This window comes from Ptychodera flava, chromosome 6 (genome assembly GCF_041260155.1).
Source record: "Ptychodera flava strain L36383 chromosome 6, AS_Pfla_20210202, whole genome shotgun sequence".
Lineage (NCBI taxonomy): Eukaryota > Metazoa > Hemichordata > Enteropneusta > Ptychoderidae > Ptychodera > Ptychodera flava.
Genome location: NC_091933.1, coordinates 7,931,017 through 7,953,337, shown reverse-complemented (window position 1 = coordinate 7,953,337; position 22,321 = coordinate 7,931,017). Strand labels below are relative to the sequence as shown.

General features: G+C 37.4%; 3 protein-coding genes across 3 annotated transcripts in view; 1 reads left to right on the top strand and 2 right to left on the bottom strand.

Annotated features, from left to right (window-relative positions):
• LOC139134749 (calcium-activated chloride channel regulator 1-like) overlaps positions 1-22,321 on the bottom strand; it is a 75,106-nt gene that overhangs the window by 35,785 nt on the left and 17,000 nt on the right. The window lies entirely within an intron of this gene.
• Positions 1-22,321, bottom strand: part of LOC139134750 (uncharacterized) — a 50,206-nt gene that overhangs the window by 22,774 nt on the left and 5,111 nt on the right. The gene's annotated exons all lie outside the window — the stretch shown is intronic.
• On the top strand, positions 7,416-16,616 carry LOC139135995 (uncharacterized). The gene is made up of 6 exons (XM_070703814.1): positions 7,416-7,421; positions 11,423-11,641; positions 13,691-14,016; positions 14,625-14,797; positions 15,685-15,856; positions 16,476-16,616. Exons 1-5 carry the CDS (start codon positions 7,416-7,418, stop codon positions 15,807-15,809), a joined length of 849 nt encoding a protein of 282 aa, XP_070559915.1. The 3' UTR covers positions 15,810-15,856; positions 16,476-16,616.

The following is a 22,321-nucleotide window of genomic DNA, read 5'->3' as shown; positions in this document are numbered from 1 at the left end:
AGGAAATTCATCCAAATAAGTAATTTTCAATGTACTAACCACTTGTGTCGGTCACCATCTCGACGGACTGAACATTGTGCGTAACGTCTACATCTAAAAACTACCCAGTGCTAAAAATAAAGGGCGAAATCAAGCCGAAAAGTTCCAAACTCGTTGCAATGTACGAGCCAGGTTTGCATGGTTACGTATTCATGACGTTGGCGGCGGCAGGTTCGCTGATTGGTCAATCGTACTATCCTCTCTATGGACATAACCCGGACTGATATGCAGGAGCTAGTCAGACGCGATTTATTTTTGGCTGGTTTTGATCCCCGTTTGGATCTGTAGCATACGTACGCGTATACCAGCGTGAAGGTTATAGGTGTATTTGTATTTGATATTGGATGAAATTTGCATAAAATTACCATAATGTCATGTATGTAAACAGCAGTCCCCGCTCGATGTGGCATGGGATTAAAGAACTACAGTATATTAGTACGGCCCGGAGGGACCGTGAAAGGGCAGCGCAACATTGATCGCGTCTCGGCGGAAAAAGAAAAGATCGCACTATAGACACACCTTAACATGAAAATTTATCGATGGTCGGTGCCACTTGCTTTCGAATAAATGCAAGCGAGCCGCCAAACCATCACTGATACATGTATATTGCACCAGTGACGGTTTTGCGGTTCGCCTTCTGATCGTAAGCCTGTGGTCGGTGCCAACTTTGAACAGAAACAATTTCGCCAAATTCATCACTTCGCCTGACAGTAGACAATCTTTCTTTGCCTGGATAACCCAGTAACACAGTGAACGATGTGATATGCGGGGGGGGGGGGGGGGGGGTTGGGGGTTGGTTAGAAGATTTACTCTGAAGCATCATTCCTCTTCCTGGCTGCGTCATCTTGATTTATTTCTGTCAACCGCATCTCTTTTTCATTTCCTTTCTGAGAAGATTTTTTCGCCCTCATGCGCATGCTGAAATGTCAATATTTCCTGTTTTTTTCTGTCACAATGCTTTTCTTTATATGCCATGACAAAACGAATAGAGAAATTTAATGCTGCACCAAATTTACATGGAAGTACAGGATAACAGCATCTGCTCCAGAATGCTGGAAAGTTTGAAAGAAAAAAGAAGCATCTTTTTACACGGTACAGCAAATCACAGATGTGCAGACGAGAAATCATCGAGATCTCAATCTTTAAAGAACCACTACCAATTTTAGTGATAAAGTTTGTTCCAGGTATAGTACAGGGTGCTGACACTGGAAATTATGAATAAAGTTAGGTTATTTGGTAGCCATTTTGAGTGCTTCTTATACAGTCTAGTTTTTTAACGGACCCGAATTGTGTTAAGACTGAAATGATTCCAGTTACTACACATGAAATGATTTCCTGTAGGCCCTATACGCAGCTACTACTTGTACATTGTCAACAGAGACAAGTCACCCCACAAAGCCAAATTTCCATGGGTTTTTTTTTAAAGACAGGCAAATTAAAAGCAAAATGCAGCATCTGTATATGTATATGCTACAGAATTTCCGTAGTATATATTTCAAAAGTTTATGTGATACATTTTTTCAAATTGAGGCTCATTTTGGAATGTAGCTCTGTTACCAGGTGTATGCATGCTTTGACAGACAAAATGGATAATAAATTATGGTTATCATCACGACGTACATTTATAAGAAGTGGCCGTGGTCAATTTTATGGCAAACTCTGGCATCCTTGTCCAACAATGATAGAAACTGGAAAAGAGTAAACATTCATTATTGGGGCGATTTTCTGAACCTCTTTATGTAAAATATACTTTTGTTGAGAAGTCGTGATAAGCCTGGCACATCATTGTGAAGAACAACAACGTACACACCCGATATCCAGTGCCGGCTATGTCGGGGTCAAGCTGAATTTAGTATTCAAGGTATAACAGGTGCGAGCTCTTGGATGAGAAACTGTATATAGCATATATGAAGGGAACATTATTTTTTACAGTGAGGGTCAGTGGAAATGGGGGGGGGGTGACTTTACATTCAATTATTGAGGGAGGCGCGGCAATTTCTACAAAACTTTCTATAGGCCTAGAGTTGTGGCAAGAACACAAGAGAATTGACTAAAAAGAATGAAAAAACAATACAAACATGGCTTTATTCTGCCTGAACAGATGGCAACAAGCAGAAATAGCCCTTGCTTTCACAAAATAAAATTATCAAGCTGACCTGCAGAAGTAAGTTTCATGCCATGTTCACTTTATAAATGTTATAAGCAAGATTGGAACTAATTCGTGATAATAGGATCTTCATATCTTTCAAATTTATCACAATTGTTAAGCTCTATAGCTCAATGTTGCAATTTTACACATTACTATAAAAATAAATGTGTAACTTAAAAAGGAAAGCAGATGAGCTTACATTTGCAGATTAAATCGACACTACTTCACCATCCAATTATCCAAAAATTAGTTCCAATCGCGTTTATAACCCTTTGAATAAATAATAATCTGAATTCGAGAATATCCTGCAAACTAATCATCGATTGTTTTCCAAACATTGAGCGAGTTTGAGAGCTCAACTGTTGACGAAGCCGTAATTCTATAATTCTATGATAGTACAGTGTTACTTTTAATATGGCCCTGAGCCCTCGAAGCCATCTCGAAAGCTTATGGATCCCAACATGCTCTCTGAATAAGGTCACTGGTCATTCAAGCTCCAGCATATAGGCACGACATTACAGACAACACGAAAAGATCTTTGTCTGTGCACAAACGTTTAGCATCGGATATACATATATCCTAGAAGTGCTAAATTAAGAAAATATCGACACCATCGATAACACTTATAACATATCAATTTGATTTCGCTAGATACACATGTCGCTTCTGACATATGAACAAAATAAAATTCGATAGTAGGCCTATCCGATACTATCTGGTATCGTCTGCTGTATTGGACTAAAGATCAATAACGCCTGTGAAACATACGATGCTACCGATAATGTCGATAGGGGTACGATATATAGTATCGATAAGTTTACCGTGTGTCATTACAGACTCATGTCACCTATGACATGGTATGTCTATGTCGCCTATAAAAATATTGGACACTATTTGATACTGTATGACATTGTTATATTGTATAGTCGTGTATTCATTATTTATATTACACAAACTGTAAGCTTCTATTTAGACTTTTGAACACAAGGTGCCTATCGGAAAGCCATACTTAAACACATAAACACGAATGATACCATCAATATACTTTCAATTATTGCAGTACAGTAAAGTTTTACATCCACCAAAGCAAAATTCAAAGTGTGGAACTAGGAAACAACGTCAAAAGCTCGATGTCGGATGCTTTAATTTTGTTTGTTTGTTTTTTGTTTTGTTTTGTTTTGTTTTAGGGGTAACCCACCAAAAAACTTTTTTATCCGACAGAAACAATATCAAGATATCCTACTTTGGTTTGGTCAAAAGTAAGTGTCCTATAATAATAAATTGCTCGTATAATCAGGTGTTGGCCAGACAAATTGCAAAGCTGGCGAAGTCGTTTCTCTGGCTGTAAAATTTCAAAGTTGCAAACAAATAATGATTGAAAGGGAAAAAAGTTGACTCTGACTGTTAGTCTTAAGTTTTAGGGTAATATAATATTTTACAAATGACCCAAGTCCGTTACGCTGGACATACACGCACAGCCTGCTAGAAAGTGATCATGCATATACCGGTTTGTGTTATGATGTGTCGGGTACTCTCTTGCCAATGAGACTCTCGTACCCAAAAATCGTAATATTTAAAGTTTCATATACAGCATTTTTTTGCGTCATTGAAAATGGTTTGACCTTTCGTAGAGTTCGCATACTTTCAGTAATCGGTCGCACTGTATGAGCCATGAGCCAGCTATCTTTAATTGTTCGATATTGGCATGAGAAGGAAATCGGGGGGAAAGAAAGCAATCAAGGGACAAAGTCGCACATTTTTTCATGAATTTGTTTGATACGAGATACGATATATATTGCTTGATATGTTGAAAGATACTGAATGAATGGGTGACCATGCATATATTCGATACCAGTTTTAGACACGAGATATGAAACCAACGGAGAATTAATGAATTAATGGTCACAATCTTTGGTATATCCGAGAGCTAATTCTTTTACCAGCCGTATAGAGAGTTAGGTACGGAATTGTGTCTGTTCCTCAAAGCCATTTCTAAACTACGTGTATTCCCTATGGGGGCTAAACTAGCTAAAAACGATATACATAAAACCCCGATAATTATCGCTTTCTGAATAGCGTTCTAAGTTTAGAAATTAGCTTTAGTTTAGAAAGTCGGGCCTCTGATGAAAAACTTTTTCCAAGGATATATCGGATAAAAACGATAATTATCGCTTTCTAAATAGCGTTCTAAGTTTAGAAATTAGCTGTAGTTTAGAAAATCGGTCCTGAGGTTGTAATTTTTTTCCAAGGATATATCGGATAAAAACGATAATTATCGCATTTTAAATAGCGTTTTAAGTTTAGAAATTAGCTATAGATTAGAAAGTCGGGCTTGGAGCAGAAAAGGTTTTTCCAAGGATATATTGGATAAAAACGATAATTATCGCTTTCTAAATATCGTTCTAAATTTAGAAAATAGCTGTATAGTTTAGAAAGTCGGGCCTTAGGTTGAAATTTTTTTCCAAGGATATATCGGATGAAAACGAAAATTATCGCTTTCTAAATAGCGTTCTAAGTTTAGAAATTAGCTGAAGTTTGGAAAGTCGGAGTTTGAGTTACTGTAGAAAAAGTTCTCCATAGATATATCGGATAAGAACGTTGGTACACCATTTCTATTGTCATCTGTATATTCGTAAGTGTTTCAATGGAAAAAGTGTGAGTTTGTAGGAGCAGTCTTCAGTCCAGAAGTAAGTTTTAACAGCAAATGCTTAAATGTGACTTGTCCAATAGACCGACGATATAGTACTTCCCATAAGTGATGCAAATTAATGCATTGGCCTTATCAAAAGTGTTGCGGCCAGGCTGCCATCTCCAGCTGCGTGCTCACAGTGAAATGTGCAGTGCTTGAGATGAAGTCCCGCAAACACTTTCAAGATTATGTCGGAAAAAAGGTTGATTCACAGTTTCTGTGGTCATCTGTAAATTCCCGAGTGTTTTAAATTAAAAAGTGTGAGCATGTAGGAGCTTTCTTGTATAGCCTGGAAAATACTATTTCCCCCGGAAGTAAGTTTTAACATCCAAAGCCCAAATGTGAATTGTCCAATAGACCAAAAAGGAACCGTACTGCTTCAGCTAATGACCAAGGTGTGTTCCATAACGATCGCGTCAATTTGTGCTGATAAAGTTGTGATTCAAGTTAATGCTAATGAGGCATTGATAAGGCTGTTAGCATTAATTTGCACTACAATGGACGCGATCATCGTGGAACAAAGATAATCTGAACCACGTCTTGTCTGTCTAGAACGATATTTAGAAAGCGATAATTATCATTTTTATCCGATTATCTTTGGAAAAATGTTTCCACTCGAGGCCCAACTTTCTAAACTTCAGCTTTTTTCTAGATTTAGAACGCTATTTAGAAAGCGATAATTATCGTTTTTATCCGATATATCCTCGAAAACATGTTTCACTCGAGGCCCAACTTTCTAAACTTCAGCTAATTTCTAAACTTAGAACGCTATTTAGAAAGCGATAATTATCGTTTCTTGCTTAACTTTCTAAGTTTAGATTTAGATTTAGACAATTCTAATTTAGCTTTCTAAACTTCTAGCTAAACTTTCTAGAAACGGTAGAAACACAATTTCGCACCTTAATGCGTCTAGATGTATTGTAAATTGTTGCATTGTTGAATAATTGTTCCTCAGCCACTGATCATGCAAAAATTTAAAAAAATCAAATAAAATTATCATTGTCATTGAAAAAATATCATTGTCGAATGTCATTTTCAAACGGTCTTAATGCAAAACAAAACTTCTCTCCGATAGTACCAGTGCAGACAGCGATTTTTAAAATTTTTTTATGGGAGAGGGGACATCTCTTGCTCTCCCATCAAAACTTTTGCACGTTTTCCCCCAAATATCTCCCCCTGTACTTTGACACTATCCCCTGAATGATATTCTACAGCTTGTGAAAACCCTGAGTAATTACACATTTTCGCTCCTTTCGCGGTAAAGTCAATAGAGACCCTTTGATACTTTGATATTGATGTTATATGTACAGTGACAGACCGGGAAATTTTTCGAACTTAACTGGTGTTTTCATTTGAATAATGTTGCAATATCACCAGTCCTGAGTATCACTGTAAGGAAATATTAGGAAGCTGTGATCAACATTCAACAATTAAGTTTCATGGGGGTTTGGGTGGGAGGTGGGGGGAGGTTGCGCGATAAACTTAAAGATTTCAGTTTTTGATCAGACTTCGAACTTTTTATGTCGCCTCTAATTGAACCCATAGTTGTTATCATGAAAGCTCAACACCCAAACATGCAATGCAAGATATACATCGTCTAGAATCGAAAATAGAAATTAATGACACTATCGTGTAGTCAAAACTACTACGGATCGACTAGTAGCGACACCTATGCAAAAGTTACATGCAATTCACCCGGTGCCATGGCGACATCCTTTATCTCGAATATGAACAGGAAAAATATCAGAGACTATTGATAATATCGTTTTTGTCAGGTTGAGTTCACAATCTGACTGGCCGAGATTTCTGACAATGTCATCCAAACTATCCATGCTGTTGAATGTATATGATACCAAAGACAAAAAAATCTAGGAATGTGTGACGATACGTCTAGCTGATAATTTCTAGGTTATTAAGTCAAAGTGTATTTTATGACAACAGTAGCTTTTGCCGACAATGTCGCTCGACTAATAATAACTTTCGAGCGACGTCTTATTTCCGAGAGACCCAACATCATAGTTGTCGGTGTTCGTTGCAGCTTTTAGCTTGTATGGGACGAGTAAAATTAAATATCATGGATGCCTTTTCTTTTTATGTTATCATAATTATTCTCCTCTAAAAGCAATCCTGTGAGTTTCCTAATCGTGATGTGACAAAATCCATGTTTACATTCTCACGGACGATCGGACAGGCAGTTACGAGACATGATCGGCGTCGGAGAAGAAACAATGGGGATTAGATCCATACAGGTGTAAATGACAGTGAGAGATTATAGCCGCTGTAGAAAACTGCGTACCTGGCAGGTTTTTAAAATGTCAAAGTTCACTTGCAATTGGCCGTTGCTTGGCCTCATCTTGACGAATATTTTCCGAAACTTAAAAATTTCTATGATTCTGAAAGTACCCTTGAATCATAAAATCACCGAGTGAGCCAAAAGTACTAGTTAAAAAAATGTATTTTAGCTTGAATAGCTAGACAACATTAGCTCTGCTATCACACAGTCCCTCTATCCACCGTGGCTATCGATAACATCTGACAATGGAGGTAAGAAGAGATCTGGAGTATGATACACGTGTCATCTTGTTGAGAGTCAGCCAAATCATCCACTTTCGTAAACCCAAACAATACTGCAGGGCTCGAAATTAGCGGTAGTCCCGCGTCCACAGACTACCAACTTTTCCCTGGGGCTACCAAAGTCCATGAAATGGTAGCCCACACGGACTACCAAAGCCTGGGACATGAAATACTTGGCGTGCGATGTCCGTCACTTTCGGACGAGCTAAATGCAATCAACATACAGTTTCATTTGTTTGAATAAATTATCCTTTCATCTGTAAAGAGTTTTTTTCTGGTGACTATTACAATTTTCACTGCTATGTTGTTATTTTCACAAGATGCAGAGCGTTTGATACTAGAATGTTGAGTTGCTTTTCCGTCACACGGTGTGCAGTCTTTGCATGCCAGTTCACACTATGCTGTTGATCGGCAGCATACAAGACGTACTTGTGTCGAGTTTTTGGGTTTTGATGCTGAAATTTCACAAAACTGTCACTTCTATATCAAGAGATTGTGTAATCAGTTTGATTTGAAATAGTAATACAAGAGTTTCGCTGTCTTTTATCGATGGTTGTCGATCAATATCAATGTATTACTTTCTGTATAGATAGACTCGGGTGTAACAAGGCATGCCAGTTCATAAAGATCATGAGAATATTTTTTTTCTGTTTTTCTTTACTAAAGTTACAATTTCTTTGGATGTGTAAGCCGATTTTGAAAGTGATAGAAAGTGTTAAAATGTATATAAATTAACATAAATTAAGCGTTCGTGACACATAACATGGGGTTTCTCGAGTTGAAGCCCCTAGTTTTACTGCTATTTTGTGTTGCTGAACCGGGGCTTATAGTCGAACGAGTACAGCATCCCTAAACTAAAATATTCATGGACTACCAGCCATTGTCACTGGGCTACCAACTTCAGCAAATGGTAGCCCAAGTGTACTACCAAGTTAAAATGTTAATTTCGAGCCCTGCAATACTGGACGATGTTATTAATAGTACTTGAGTATTTTTCGGTGGGAAACTACCACAATGAACCAAAATACTGTGTAGTTTGAAAAGAATTGACGGTGCTCCCTATTATATCAGCTAATTTCAACCAGCCAAACTTGTAATAACGTATCGTCAGGCTTGACGTAGAAGTTACCACACAGTACTGTCTATAGTATAGTGTTATATATTGAGAATTTGAAATAATTACTTGTGCTAGTTTTGACATTCGACAAAATAGTGAGTGACATTCACAAAAATTAGATGAAATAATTGTGGTACCTGTCACGCAGCCAAAAAGCAATTGAATTTAGTTAATTCCATCTCTTTCCTTACTTGTTCAAAGTGTGAAAACTAATTACGCATTGCATTTATCATGAACACGAGACATTCGCAAAGCGAGAAATATATGGTTTAGTGTCGATAGCAAAAATAACGACACAATCATATGGTATAAAAATATGAAAGATCGATAGTAGCATTGCTCATGGCAAAGTTACACTAAATTCAGCCGGTGCCATGATGTCAAATATCTCAAAAATGAACTGTCATAATATCCAAGACCATCGTATACCATCGTTGACGTGAAGACTTCACGAAAGAGATTACCTAAAATGTTGCACTAAAATGTTGTGGAGGGACCGTGTTGACGATATTTTATTACGGCAGTGTCGCTCGTCAAAAATGATTTTCGAGCGACGTCTGATTTCCAGGAGACCAAATTAGTATCCCCGCATTCATCACAACGATCGAACCAGTGTATCATATTTAGCGTTTGCCCCAACATACGCGTCATGATATATTTATATATATATCTTTCTGAGTTCGTCGAATCTTTCCTCTTGCTGGAGACCAGTAAATTAAATGTATGTCATAGATGCTTATTCGTTTTATGTGACAGAATCCATGTTTACATTCTCACGGGCAATCAGACAGGAAGTACAAGACATGATTGGCATCAGAGAAGAAACAATAGGGCGTAAATCCATACAGGTGTAAATGAGAGCGAGAGATTATAGCAGCATGCGTACCCTGGCAGATTTTTAAATGTCAAAGTTCTTTGTCAATCGGTTGATGTTTGGCCTGTGCATGGCGATTTCTATAACCTTTACCAAACATGAAAAATTTCCATCGATTCTGAAAGCACCTTTGAATCGTGAGATTACTGAGCTAGTCAAAGTTGTGATAATTTATCGCCTAACTTCAAAACCTAGGCGTTACAGTTGATACTATTCGACGGTATCGGACTTTTTATACCAGCCATTGTCTGGAATCAGTGACATTTGTAATGAAATATCATCTAGCTTGAAAAGTCTGATAGACTAAGAGATTTCGAAAATTTCGATAATTAGATATATCTCTGCGTGCGACCACAAAATATCTTTCAGCTCGAAAAGCTCGGGAACCAACTAAACTTGCAAAAAATGCGATCTAGCTTGGAAAATTACAGTATATCAAACTAGCCTGTCGATAGTATGATGGTATAGCGTTTGCTCTGAAAACTTAGACGGTACTGGACGCTATACTGCTATATATTCATTGAGATATATGTCTCATGGTATATATCCAACATCATGTAATATCAACTCTTCTCGCTTGTGGCCTGTAATGTAATCCTGTACCTGGGCCTAGACAGGGTTCGTGGTCTCCGTCATCAATCGGTCAAAATAAACTGACTTTGCCTAGCCCATAGCGTCTTTGTGTCACATATTGAGTTTGTGGTCTTTTCCCCTCTTTGAATTAGACTTAATCGTTGGAATTTTTACTTGACAAGAGTAGTGTGATGTCAAACTACCGAGAGCAAAGGTTGAATTTGAATATATTTATTCGTTTTTTCTTGCACCCGTACATGATTTTCTTGCTGCAGGTATTTCTGGTGGTACGGGCTTTGCGCCACATAGGCCAGGTTTGTTTTACATCATTCTAGGAAGTACAAGTACGTTTACCGGAAACAGTGTTGGCAATGCTGGTTTCTAATTATCATTAATGTTGACAAGACGAGACAACCATATCGTATTCTTGAGGTACCAGTATCTTCATGGCCTACTTCAGATTTTATTGCAGGTCGATATTCATTTCAACAAATATACAGATTCTATCTATTTCCTGCTTTCCATGTTTTTTTATATTTTTATTACTAGCCTTCCATATACAGTAGTCATGAGACAATTCCCAGAGAGCTGTCGATTCGAATGACATACCTTGGGATTTCAAATCCTGACATCAGGCAAGGCTTATACCATGAATGTCATGATTTTCGAAAAGTGAGACAATTACAAACCCTGTAAATAAATTCGGTACAAATTTTCTGATATGTTCTATTCCGGGCTTCTATTCAAGGGAACAAAATGATACGTTCTTGCGTTGACAAAAAACTTCCAAACTCCGGTCATGTGATCTAGCGCATTGTGTAGATCTGACACGCGATCGACACGCTCGCACAGCCAGGGCCGGGTCTAACATCGACCGTACGTACGTGTGTATGGCGTTGATTTGTCTTGTTTATACTTGAAATGAATTTCAAATTGTCTACATAGGAACAAAGAAATAGTTTTACCTCCATGATAGGAAATATTTAAAACAACATGATATTTTATTGTAATTTCATATTACACATTCCTGTTTGTAAAATGGTGATTAAGAGAGGTTTATGGCTGTATCTTCGACATCCACCTGCAAACCACAGTAATCATTGATATATGCTATCGGGAAAATGCGCCAGTATGCAAGCAGATTGGTTGGTCACTGTCACACACGGACAACAAGATATCCAGCAATTAGTCTTGCTCAACGATTACAAGACGATGAATTTTCGTTAACGAGGTGTTAATCGTTCTTGCATACCTAGCGTCGACTCCAGGTAGAGTATCAGACTGCATGACGCCTGTACCTCACTAAATTTGCATGCGGCACTGATCAACAGTTGCTATAAAAGCGGAATATTTTGACTATGAGCACAATCTGGACCACGGTCCTTCAACAAGTGTTTTGCTTGTCAGGTTCCTGCCGTTCTTTCTGCGTGCTCTAAGCTGACTCAGGCTGAACAAGATGACTCGTGCTCGTGGTTGGTGGTTCGAGAAGTCAGACGACTCAATCTTCATCATATTCGATTATCGAGAAAACCCGTCAAGGCTCCGAAAGAAAGGAGGCTCGAGCGCTGTATACAGCAGTGTAGCGAAATCAAGGCATACTCTGGTATCGGCGATGACGCAATCAAGGTAAGTTTAGTACTTGTGTTTGTTATTTGTTTCATGTTTTATCAGGCTTTCGTTTGGCAATGCACTGTGATGTCTTGTTGGATTATTCCCTTCATGATATCTGCATTTTCGAAGTGCGCTGTGTTTTAAAATAAAATAAAGTATTTCAACGGCGCCGTCGCTGATCCAAAGGAAGAATCTTTGGAGATGTCTTCCCTCAGGAGAAGTTTGGAGGCAAAGAATAATAATGCGCAGGAGACCCCGGGCCCGATCCAGGTATCTATCCACAGTCACATGTGATCTATTCAGCTCTGGGACTATGCGCCCCATAGACATGTGTACATATGTCTGAGAAATCTTTTTCTCAGGCATATGTACACACGTCTATACGGAGAGCATAATGGACGCAGAGCGGAATACATCACAGGTGACTGTGATCTATCGGCGGCAACCGTGCGAATTGCGGACAGGCTAGGCTAAAGGCGTCTGAATTATCCGGAATAACACATCGAATTGTTATGGTCAACTATTCATACATGATATACCGTGAGGGAAAAAAGTAAAAGAAAACACCCGGGGCCAAGGATCACTGTTACACAGTAGCCTAGATTGGTTTGCGACAACTGGCAACATACCGGTTTACGGTATATATTGAAGGTCACTTTATAGGTCACTCCGTGAGCATTTGCCGTTGCCCAAAGCATCGTCTCGCAAGGCATGGTCGCAGGGTGTTCATTCAACCAATGCTGTGTTGAAGATGCTTCAAAAGTAATTGGTAAGATTTTTTTATGATAGACAAGCACTCGGAATTCAATCCACTATGTCAACCTTCCTGTCGTTTCGACTGATTTAAACACATTCGTTCAGACACGAAATATCCTCTTAACCGCACCCTGGCGGTGACGACGCTGTGCTATGGGTTGCTGCGAATCCGTAGCCTTTGCCACTCGGTTGTAGCTTGGTCATTGGAGTGGCTACCCCACTCCCAAAAGAACATGTCAAGGAGTGGCAGTGCTGTTTTCGCAGCAATGCTATGGCATGACCGTTGTTCGACCCACAATCATTGTCAAAGACCCTCGAGTTTTCTGGAAGTTCTATACCACAGTTACTTGAAAATAGTACTAGTTGGCTGCAAGTCCGCGGTAGCTTCGCGGCCCGTGCATGGATGTGTGTAGATACACGTCTGTTGGTCTGACGTGTACACGCCATTACTACATTAAAAATCAGTCAATACGTTTTCTTTTGCCAACACAGATGCAACTTATTCCCTTAGTTTCCTTGAAAATATGGTGTATGGCTGTCAAAAATCTATGTCGACAAAATTACAAAATTGCTATCTCCTCCGCAGAAAAGGGGTTATTCGTCTCATTATTCACAGTGAGAAATCAGAAAATTATGATTATGAGAACTATGTTGCGGGAATTTTGAAATTTGGACAGAGTTTTTCTGTGTACGGAAGAAATTTGCTTCAGTGAGTGATCTCCGTGTGTACAGATCATGGAGAATTGTGGGTAACCTCACTTGTGCATCAGCCAAGTTAGTTAAAGCGGTATTGAGCCAAATCATGACGTATTTTCACCTGGTTGGCTTGGTCTATATAGCATCTTTAGTCCCAAAAAATCAAGTTTACAGTATTTATGTTTTCAACCACCTTCAAATGCACAGTATTTTTTTAAATACACAATATATGGAATATGTTGTGTTTCATTAATTTTAACCATCTTGAGGTGATGGTGAAATATGGACTTGGCAGGAATAGGGTTAGACTGGCTTTCCACACCTTATTGTTTCAATGATACAGTTTATGATTTAGGCAAAGTTTTCTCTGACAGTGGAGATGGACATTGCCGAAAAATGAAGCAACTTGTTAAGTATTTCACTCTTGCAGCAAAGTATTTCATCAATTAATGCAAACTACTCACTTTGAGTAAAGTGATGAGGTCTGCATAGTGAGAATATTCATGATGGTTGGACCATGGTTTGTTAGCATTGATTGATAAATCAGTATATAAGTATTCTGCATTTGCCAAATACATCAACCATGATGATAATATTTGGTTTTTTTTTCAGGTTTACTTTACTGACAAAAATGATCATCCATACAAGCTCCTACGTTCTTCCTTTGTGTGGAACAAGAATGACGTGTGTCGCCAATTCAGAGACCTTAGAAGTCCACAGGAGTTCTGTGATCATTTTAATTCAGTATTGTCCGGTAAGGAAGACACATCTTCACCTGCGTCAAGTGTGAGTAACCTGACCAATGATTCCAGTGAAGATGACTCAGAGCCAGAGGGTGAATCAGAAACAACAGAAAATATTAGTCATAGTTCCAGTAATGGCATAGAGTCTACACCAGATGATGATGATGATGATGTGATGAGTCCCGCAGCTAGTATGTAAGTACATCGACATCTGAGAGACTAAAACACAATTGATGAAAACAAAACCCATGACAATTCATTGATGAATTCTTTGGACCATACGTATCATGAGTTTAACCATTTGAACTTCTAAATTTGTGTAATTTGATTCATGGTCATTGTACCCTTGAACTAGTGACCTTCTGTTACACTCCCTTTGCAGTGGAATCAAATGAAACATGGTTCACATTTCACAGAACTATGAAATCACAAGTTTTCTCAGGTACCAAATTAGAGAAACCACACATGTATGAATGCAAACATTCCAGTCCTTTGTAACCAAGCCTACAAAGAGATCTAGCACAATGAGATTCACCAAGCTACTTTGGTACATATGAAGCAGCAAAGAGAATACAAGTTGCAACCAACAAAATACAGCAAAAGCTAGAGTACATATAATGCTCAAAGTCATATAAGACTGAAGTGCATGTAATACGGGTAGTCTGTCCAAAGATTTGTAATAACATAAAGCATTAATGTGAAGGGAAATGGTCCAAATCTCTGGAGACCTATTGCTGACATTGAAACCAATATGTTACTTTGAGTTGAATACAACATTTCTTTTTATTTGATGAATTACACAGGTCAAATACTCCCTTATCAAGAAGCACAAAGAAGAGAAAATTGACAGATGCTGCAAAACAATTAGTGCTACCGACACTTTCAAAGAAAAAGAAGGCTGAAAAACTCAACAAAGAAATGAGTGAGGAGGAGCTATCGATGAAAGAAAGCATCAGGGACTGCCACATTGGAACTGGTAAGCTTGACAAAGATTTCTCTATGTTTCCCTTATCTGTCGGAAAGACAACACTCTTTGAGGAAATCTAGTCAATATCAATTAGTGCAAAGAGGAATAATTGAGGTATTTGAAATAAAGTGCAGATAAATACTAAACAACACTGACCTTTTTGGTTAAGTACAAGAAAAGAGAAGCTCGTGAAAGACTCGCTCATTCTTCAATGCGGTATGAAGAACAAAATGTCTAAATTATTATGTCGTGTGCAGCTGACAAACATCACTAGTGTCAGTATGAAGCTCCTGGTTAACCTTATAAAAAGTGTATGGTTTGAAAGTGTTTACTGTTGATTATTTTAATTCTAAGAATTGGTTTAATTGAGTAATTCTTGCTGATTTTTGACAAAGAAATAAACTTGAATTGGTTATTAATTTAAGCTTTAGTGCTCATCATAAGGGGATTTCAGTAGGTGACTAATCCTGAGCTTTTTGACAAGTCTATTCATACATGTATATTATTGTCTGCACAAAAAGCATTTACACAACCCAAGAATATTCACATAAAGTTATGTGTACTTGCCAATCCTAAGTTGTTTCTCAAGTGGCATGATTGATGGTAGGAACAGTTGTTTAATAAGAATTCTGTGGGTTAACAGTCCACCCATAGTTGACACACTTTCACCATCAAAACATGAACCAAATATTAGTGATATATCAAGCTGTGATGTTCTATCGAAGACAAGTGCCATGTGCTAGCAGATGATAACTGAAGTCTTTCTGTGCACATCTTTGGTATGGTGTGTCAGACTTTGATGAAAACATTTACATAAAAAAATTATTAGAAAAATCTTATTTGTATATTATCCTGCTGTCTTCCCAATGACAATGTAATGTTTGTCTTTTCTTAAGGACCGTTTTTAATTGATATCAGCGCACTGGAACTAGGGAAGCAAGCAAGGGCTCCTGATGACAAATGGGTTGACAAATTGAAGCAGCTATGGAGGATTACCTTGATGAGGCATATCAACCATTAATTGTTGTGTTGAAAAATGAATCAAAGGAGAACTTTAGGGAGTCCAATGTGAGTATCTTGGAACTGAACTTTACCTATGTTTGCTTGGCACGCATTGTGTCCTAACACTTTCCAGGTTGAGAATGTATCTAAACAACATCTGGGTCAATATATGGAAGGGTAATGTAATGAAAATACATTTCAACTTCTCCCTGTGAAATGTACATGACTTGCATGTGAGACAGAAGCAGTGTCATGCAACTCAATGCCTGTGAAATGAATGCATGCAAAATGTGCTATACACATTTAGCTGTATTTACAATATTTTTATCTTTGGACATATGGCCTCTACTAGCAAACACATTCACATTTATTCTGTGCCTTATCTTCACCTAGTGTTTGAATGTCAAAACATGTATCAATGATGTTAAAATTTATTAAATATACCACAGACTTTTTGGTTGATTTCCCTGTACTGTTTGAATAGCAATAATCACAACATTTCTAGATAGGGGAGACTACTTCTTTAGTTAGCGTAACAATTTCATGGTGACTTCTGATAAGAAAGAGAAAATGTATGTAATGATTGGCATTCACAAAGTAGAGCTTTTTGACGTATGTAAAGTGAACAGTTATTGCAATGTTTAACTTGTCCTGTTTCAAAAACCTGTTCTCATTATTATTCTAGGTTAACGGCTACACATATGAGGTTATTGGAGGGCAGCATTCTTTCCTTGCTGTTAAACGCCTGAGTGAAAAATATGGAAATCGGAAAGAACTGAAAAGTAGACTCGCTGTTGTCTATGCAGGACTGAGCGATGAACAGAGGAAGTGGTTGGCCATAGACATAATGCAACTGTTGAATTCCATCATTCGATGACTTTCAAAGAGAAGGTAGGATGAGTTATCTTACACATCTGATGTACTGCACTGTTCCAAGTATAACCTCAGAGACACAAAACTGCTTTTTAAAAATCTTTTACTCACAGGGTTCTCCACAAGGGGATTTTTATGGTTGGGCCACCCCTCCGTTTTTGGAGCAATTTATTCTTATGTTAATAACTGCACATAAGAATACATTTTCACAAGAAAAGAATTTGCAAATTATGCACTGTTGTGTAAATTGGCCATCCATCTGTTTTTCTAAGCTGTGGAGAACACTGACTCATGTAACCAGATCTCAGAAAATAACAACATAGATGGGAAATTCTTGTATAGTGATTGTTAAAATCTATAAAGATGAAAAAAAGTAATTGTTGGAAACCAAAAAAATGTTTAGAGGATGAAATGCAACATTGTGAATAAGAATAGAAATGAAAAATGCATTGTGACTTAAGAGTACCGGTATGTCTGTTCCATTGCACAAAGGGACAACAGAGTTTCACAAAATGATAATAAGGGACCATAAATAGCGCAGATGTTACATTATGTTACCTTCATGGAAAGGTTAATTTCACATTTTTTCACACCAGTTTCTTTGGTCTGAAAAGAAATTTTACCAGTTGATTTATGTATGTGTGCAGCAAACGTAGGGGCTTATGCCAAGATCTACTTCATTTTAAACCTTCCACACAAAATTAGTGCAGGGGCTTATACATGAGTAGGGATTATACTTGGACAAGACAGTATTCAACTGTAACCATGCTTTGAAAATTGTACAAATTTGTTCATCACAAGCCATGTAAGTTATAAAAAATAGCCTTCGTTCCTCAATACATATACATTCCCATAAGGCTGAAGTGCCTTACTTTTGATTGTCAACAAATTGGATTTGAAATTACTTAGCAAGAACAGAGTGTTGGGTGTAAAGAGTATGCAATATCTAAACAAGAAAAAAATTGTTGATACTGATAGAACAAAATATCTTTAGCCAGAATGTCAGACATTTTGGAGATTATTGTAAGTTGAAATGTGCATTGAAGCCTTAAAGGTACCATCTAATTATACAACAGCATTGATGACAGTACAATTTACATAATACATCTCCTGTTGAACTCATATAATTTTTAAGTAAAACTGGAGACATTAAAGGAGAGTTTTGAGTTTCCAACAGTTGTACAACATTTTAACACTTTGCACCCTGACCCCCTGGTACTCTATGACGTCATCGGACATTTTGTCCGAGTCGGGTTGAAATGGTTAAGTTTATTATTGCAAGTAAAGTCAAACAAATACCAGTTGTCTTTTGGTAAGAAATTTGACAGTTTTATTTGCAGGACACTTTGTCTGATAGACTGAACAAAAAATTAATGAGTAATTCAGATAATTGATTGTGCTCAATGATTTTGTAAAATATGTATCTAGTATGTATTTTGTTGGATAAGATGTAATATGCCCTCTTGTTTATGGTCATTAGGTTCAAATGTGCCGGGATAGATACGAAGAAATGCCAGACATAGAAGCAAAAGAAGAACAGTGGGAGAAATCGTGTGCAATGATACTTAAGGAGGTAAGTTTACTAATGACTGTATCAGTTGATACATAAACATTGATGTTATATATTGAAAATGTAAGACTAAAAACCTACACTGTGTAGGTTTTCAGTCTTATATGGACAAGCTGTGTATTACCAGAACATCACATGATAATCTCCAGCTTTTGTAATATCATATAGGACTCAGCCCTTGGTGTCACGTCAGGGGTTAAGATCTTAATTTATTTGTATTGATTCATCATTAGTAATAGTAAAGGATAAAATAGAATTAATCATTACTTGCTTTAAATGCCAATCTACCTACTGACGACAACAGTTCAAACACATACACAATATCAGACTCCCTGCAGGTATAGATTTTCTGTTTAATGTGTAAAAATGTTGGACATAAATTGGCAATTTTTACCATCATACTACCTATTGTGTTTAACAAGGGATGTACTGTGCCATCATTACCATTGAGTAACTGCACTGCCTAACTTCCACTTGCAAGCCAAAAACTGACATTGTGGCTGAAAACTGGCAATTTTTGCATCAAGTTATTTACACAGAGGATGCTCTCTAAAATTCAATCCCAACATTCTTTACTTATGTTCATAGGTACAGCAGTTTTCTCTCTTTTTCTGTTTTTCTTTAGGCATGATAGTAACAATATTTTATATCATTGACAAGATGGATTATGATACTAACTGGCTAATAATAGAGATACATATTTTATTAATGGCATGTTATAAAGTTATACTTTGCACACTTCATATTTGTTTATTCACAAGTACTCAAAAAGCATGGCAGCACCCATGAATTTAATTGTGTACACTTCGGTTAATCGCATAATATATTGTGAACCTGCATACATATTGTCAGTAAGCCGCTGGCGCAATTATCGATGATGTTAAGTGTATGCTCATGAAATTGATATGTTAATTACTAATTATTTTCTTGACACAGAAAGCCGACTCCCTCTTCATGAAGATATGCTGTGCTGTTGCGAAAATGAGACATTTTTCATTGATGATGGAAGTGTTCGCAATGTATGAAGAAGGTCGAACAAGATCTCAGAATCTCAAGCCTGCTGAACTGAGAGGATTGAAGAGGCCAGAAATTCCGTTCAGAAAATTAGGTGACTTTCTTCGGCTTAACAATAACGATCAGAAATGGCTGTTAGAAGAAATAATTTCAACAGAAATTTCTGTTACAGAGCTAGTAAAGGAATCGGCAGTACTGAGGAAATTAGACCTGGTACAGAGATTTTTCGTCATGATTACTGGCTGTGTTGAAGGGGGCTGGGAAGAGGCAAGGCAAAGATTTCCAAACGAAACAACAAGAGAAAAACTAGAACAGTTTGTAAACCTATCGTACAGTCGTGGGTGTACCAGCACAGTTTGAATCATTTTGCCAAAGAGCAGTAACTCTAGAAAAAAACAAGGAAGATGCGAGTAAAACTGCCGTATTTGCAACTGATGGGCCTATGGATTCACAATCCACAATGCAGATGTGCTTGATCTGAATGCCTCTTCACTAAAACAGCAGTGTCCAGGATTCCGAGGAATTGATCTAACATTGGTTGATATGCCTTCAGTAAGTGTACTCTTATCATTGTTACTAACACGACCAACCAAAGCTGCTTCTTTTAATGTGTTTTGGTCTTAGCCACGGAAATCAATAAGTATGGAGGTCCTTGCGTACCAATAGTATTTCCCCCTGACATAGTTTTTCGCTTCCAAATTCCACACATACACATGGTATAATCATCTGTTGTATAGGCTGGGAAACTTTTTGCCATGACTTTTACATCATATGGAGTCATCTACACTGAAAAGTGTTAAGTTGAGATCTCAGTTTTTTACTGTCTCAGCCATGACTCTCAACGGCTATCTGAATTTTATGATAAGTTGTTTCATTCAATGTCATGGTTATAAAATTGTTATTGTTCATGTTTCATTGCTTTTTGGAACCCTTACGCCACCTAGCATGTCACTTTATATCTTATACTCATAAACATACACCGGGACTGTTTAGTCATGTGTTTCATGTATGTTCATGACTTAATACGGCTAGTTTCAATCGGATTCGAACCCACAACATACGGCATCAGTCGCCTAGCTGAGAGGCCACAGACAGAACCACTCGGCTAAATCTCCACTCCCAAATCATACTGTCTATGCTTAAATCTACCAGGATGTCAAATAGTGAATTAAAGCTGTCTCCAATTTATTTTCAAGGAATGGTCAGCAAGTGATATCCAAAGACTGATGATTACCATCAAGGCAATAAATGTCGACTGCCAACAAAGTGCATTTAACATAGCTGTCATCTGCAGAGCATCAGAGATGGGAGAGATTATGCAGGCATTTAAAGAGACAAAAACTTTGTCTCTGTGCAACCTGTGTTCTGTCATGTACAAACTTGTAGCTCAAGTAAGTGCAATCACTGTTTTTACCCTATTGTTCTTTCTTCCCCCCTCCCTCTCGTACACATAAAATAGACCACATGATGTAGTGTAACGACCAACACACACACCCTTGTTGGTGCTTATTGACAAGTTTGATGCATGTTTTTTGGAAATATGTCAATTTTGTGTAAATATCTGATGAAGATAGATTGCCAAATACATTTAGCAAATGAAATCATTTAATTAACCCTTTTCCTGCCAGACGATATTACTTCCCCATCAGCCAACTCAGGGAAAAGCGATGTTGAGCCACAACAATACGTATTTCCACCAATTTGGCTTGGTCTGTTCCAACAGCTTTAGTCCATACAAATAATGTTTTCAGTATCTGTGATTTCAAGGTCTTCAAAAGTTCAATTTTGTTGTTAAAATGCACCAAATGTTACATATTGTGCTTCACTAGTTTTAACGATCTAGACCTGATGGGGAAATATGAACTTGGCAGGAAAAGGGTAATGTATTCTTGGCACTCTTTGTAATCGATATTTACAAACATAAAGTGTAAAATGTAAAATGCTGAAGTTAGATTTAGGCTTGTAAAATAATAGATATTATTATTTCTACATTTCAGCCCGCAGATTTGGACTGATAGAGGCCGTACAGTGTATGGGGTGGCTATGTACTGCTCACAAGACAAGAATCCAATTCAACATCCAACCGAAGAACGACACAATATGTGGTCCTGTGACACTCCACAAAGAACGTATGACCATGTGATTCAAACTTTCAGCCACAGAGGGGGATGGATACTTCACATATTCAGTGGATCTGGTAAATAAATTACTTTTAGTTCCATTTTCGTGCTTTCAAAAAAGAAGCAGATGCCAATGCAATTGTAGGACAAGGCAGACTACAAGAATCACACACAATTTTATTTCCTTACTGTATCTGCATGTGCTGAGAAAGGTCTCTTTTGCAATGCTTCAAGTGCTGCAATAATTCAACTAATCTTTCTCACAAGAAAAAATTATAGTTTTGCGTACATTGATAATTTAGGAAATGTATGTTTTTTATTTGGTCAAAATTACTTGATATAAGATTTATTCCTTCATATTACTGAAATACAATATAGTATTATAACCCATAAATCCAACATAACATCAAAAGCTGCAACTTTTGACATTATTGTTAATGGGTGTGCAAATAAATATTATCTATCAACCTCTGTTATAATTGTGAACAAATTCAATTTTAAACAAGTGCATGCATACAACATAGTTGCAACTCTTGCCATGGGGGCTGATTAATGGAGAGCAGCACCCACGTAAAAATTATTTGCTCACATTTCGACATTCTGTCATTAGCAGAGGTTGATAATATCGGTATGTGTATGGATACCCAACAGTATGTCTATCTACATGCGCTAATTGTACATTGCATGTAACATTATGAAAATATTGTGAAAAGTTGCAGCTTATAGGACTTTTAATGAATTTGTTGATAAGACAATATGAATTCACTCATCTTTCCACAACACTTATCCTTTGATTTTCTTTAAATTTAATGGACTAATAAAAATTTGTTTCATTCACAGGTAATGGAATGATATCATCCTTGAAGAATGGCAGACACTGCATCGTCACTGATCATTCATCGGACCAATTAGCTATCCTCTGTGACAATGTCTCTCAGTTTGTTGGTACTGAAG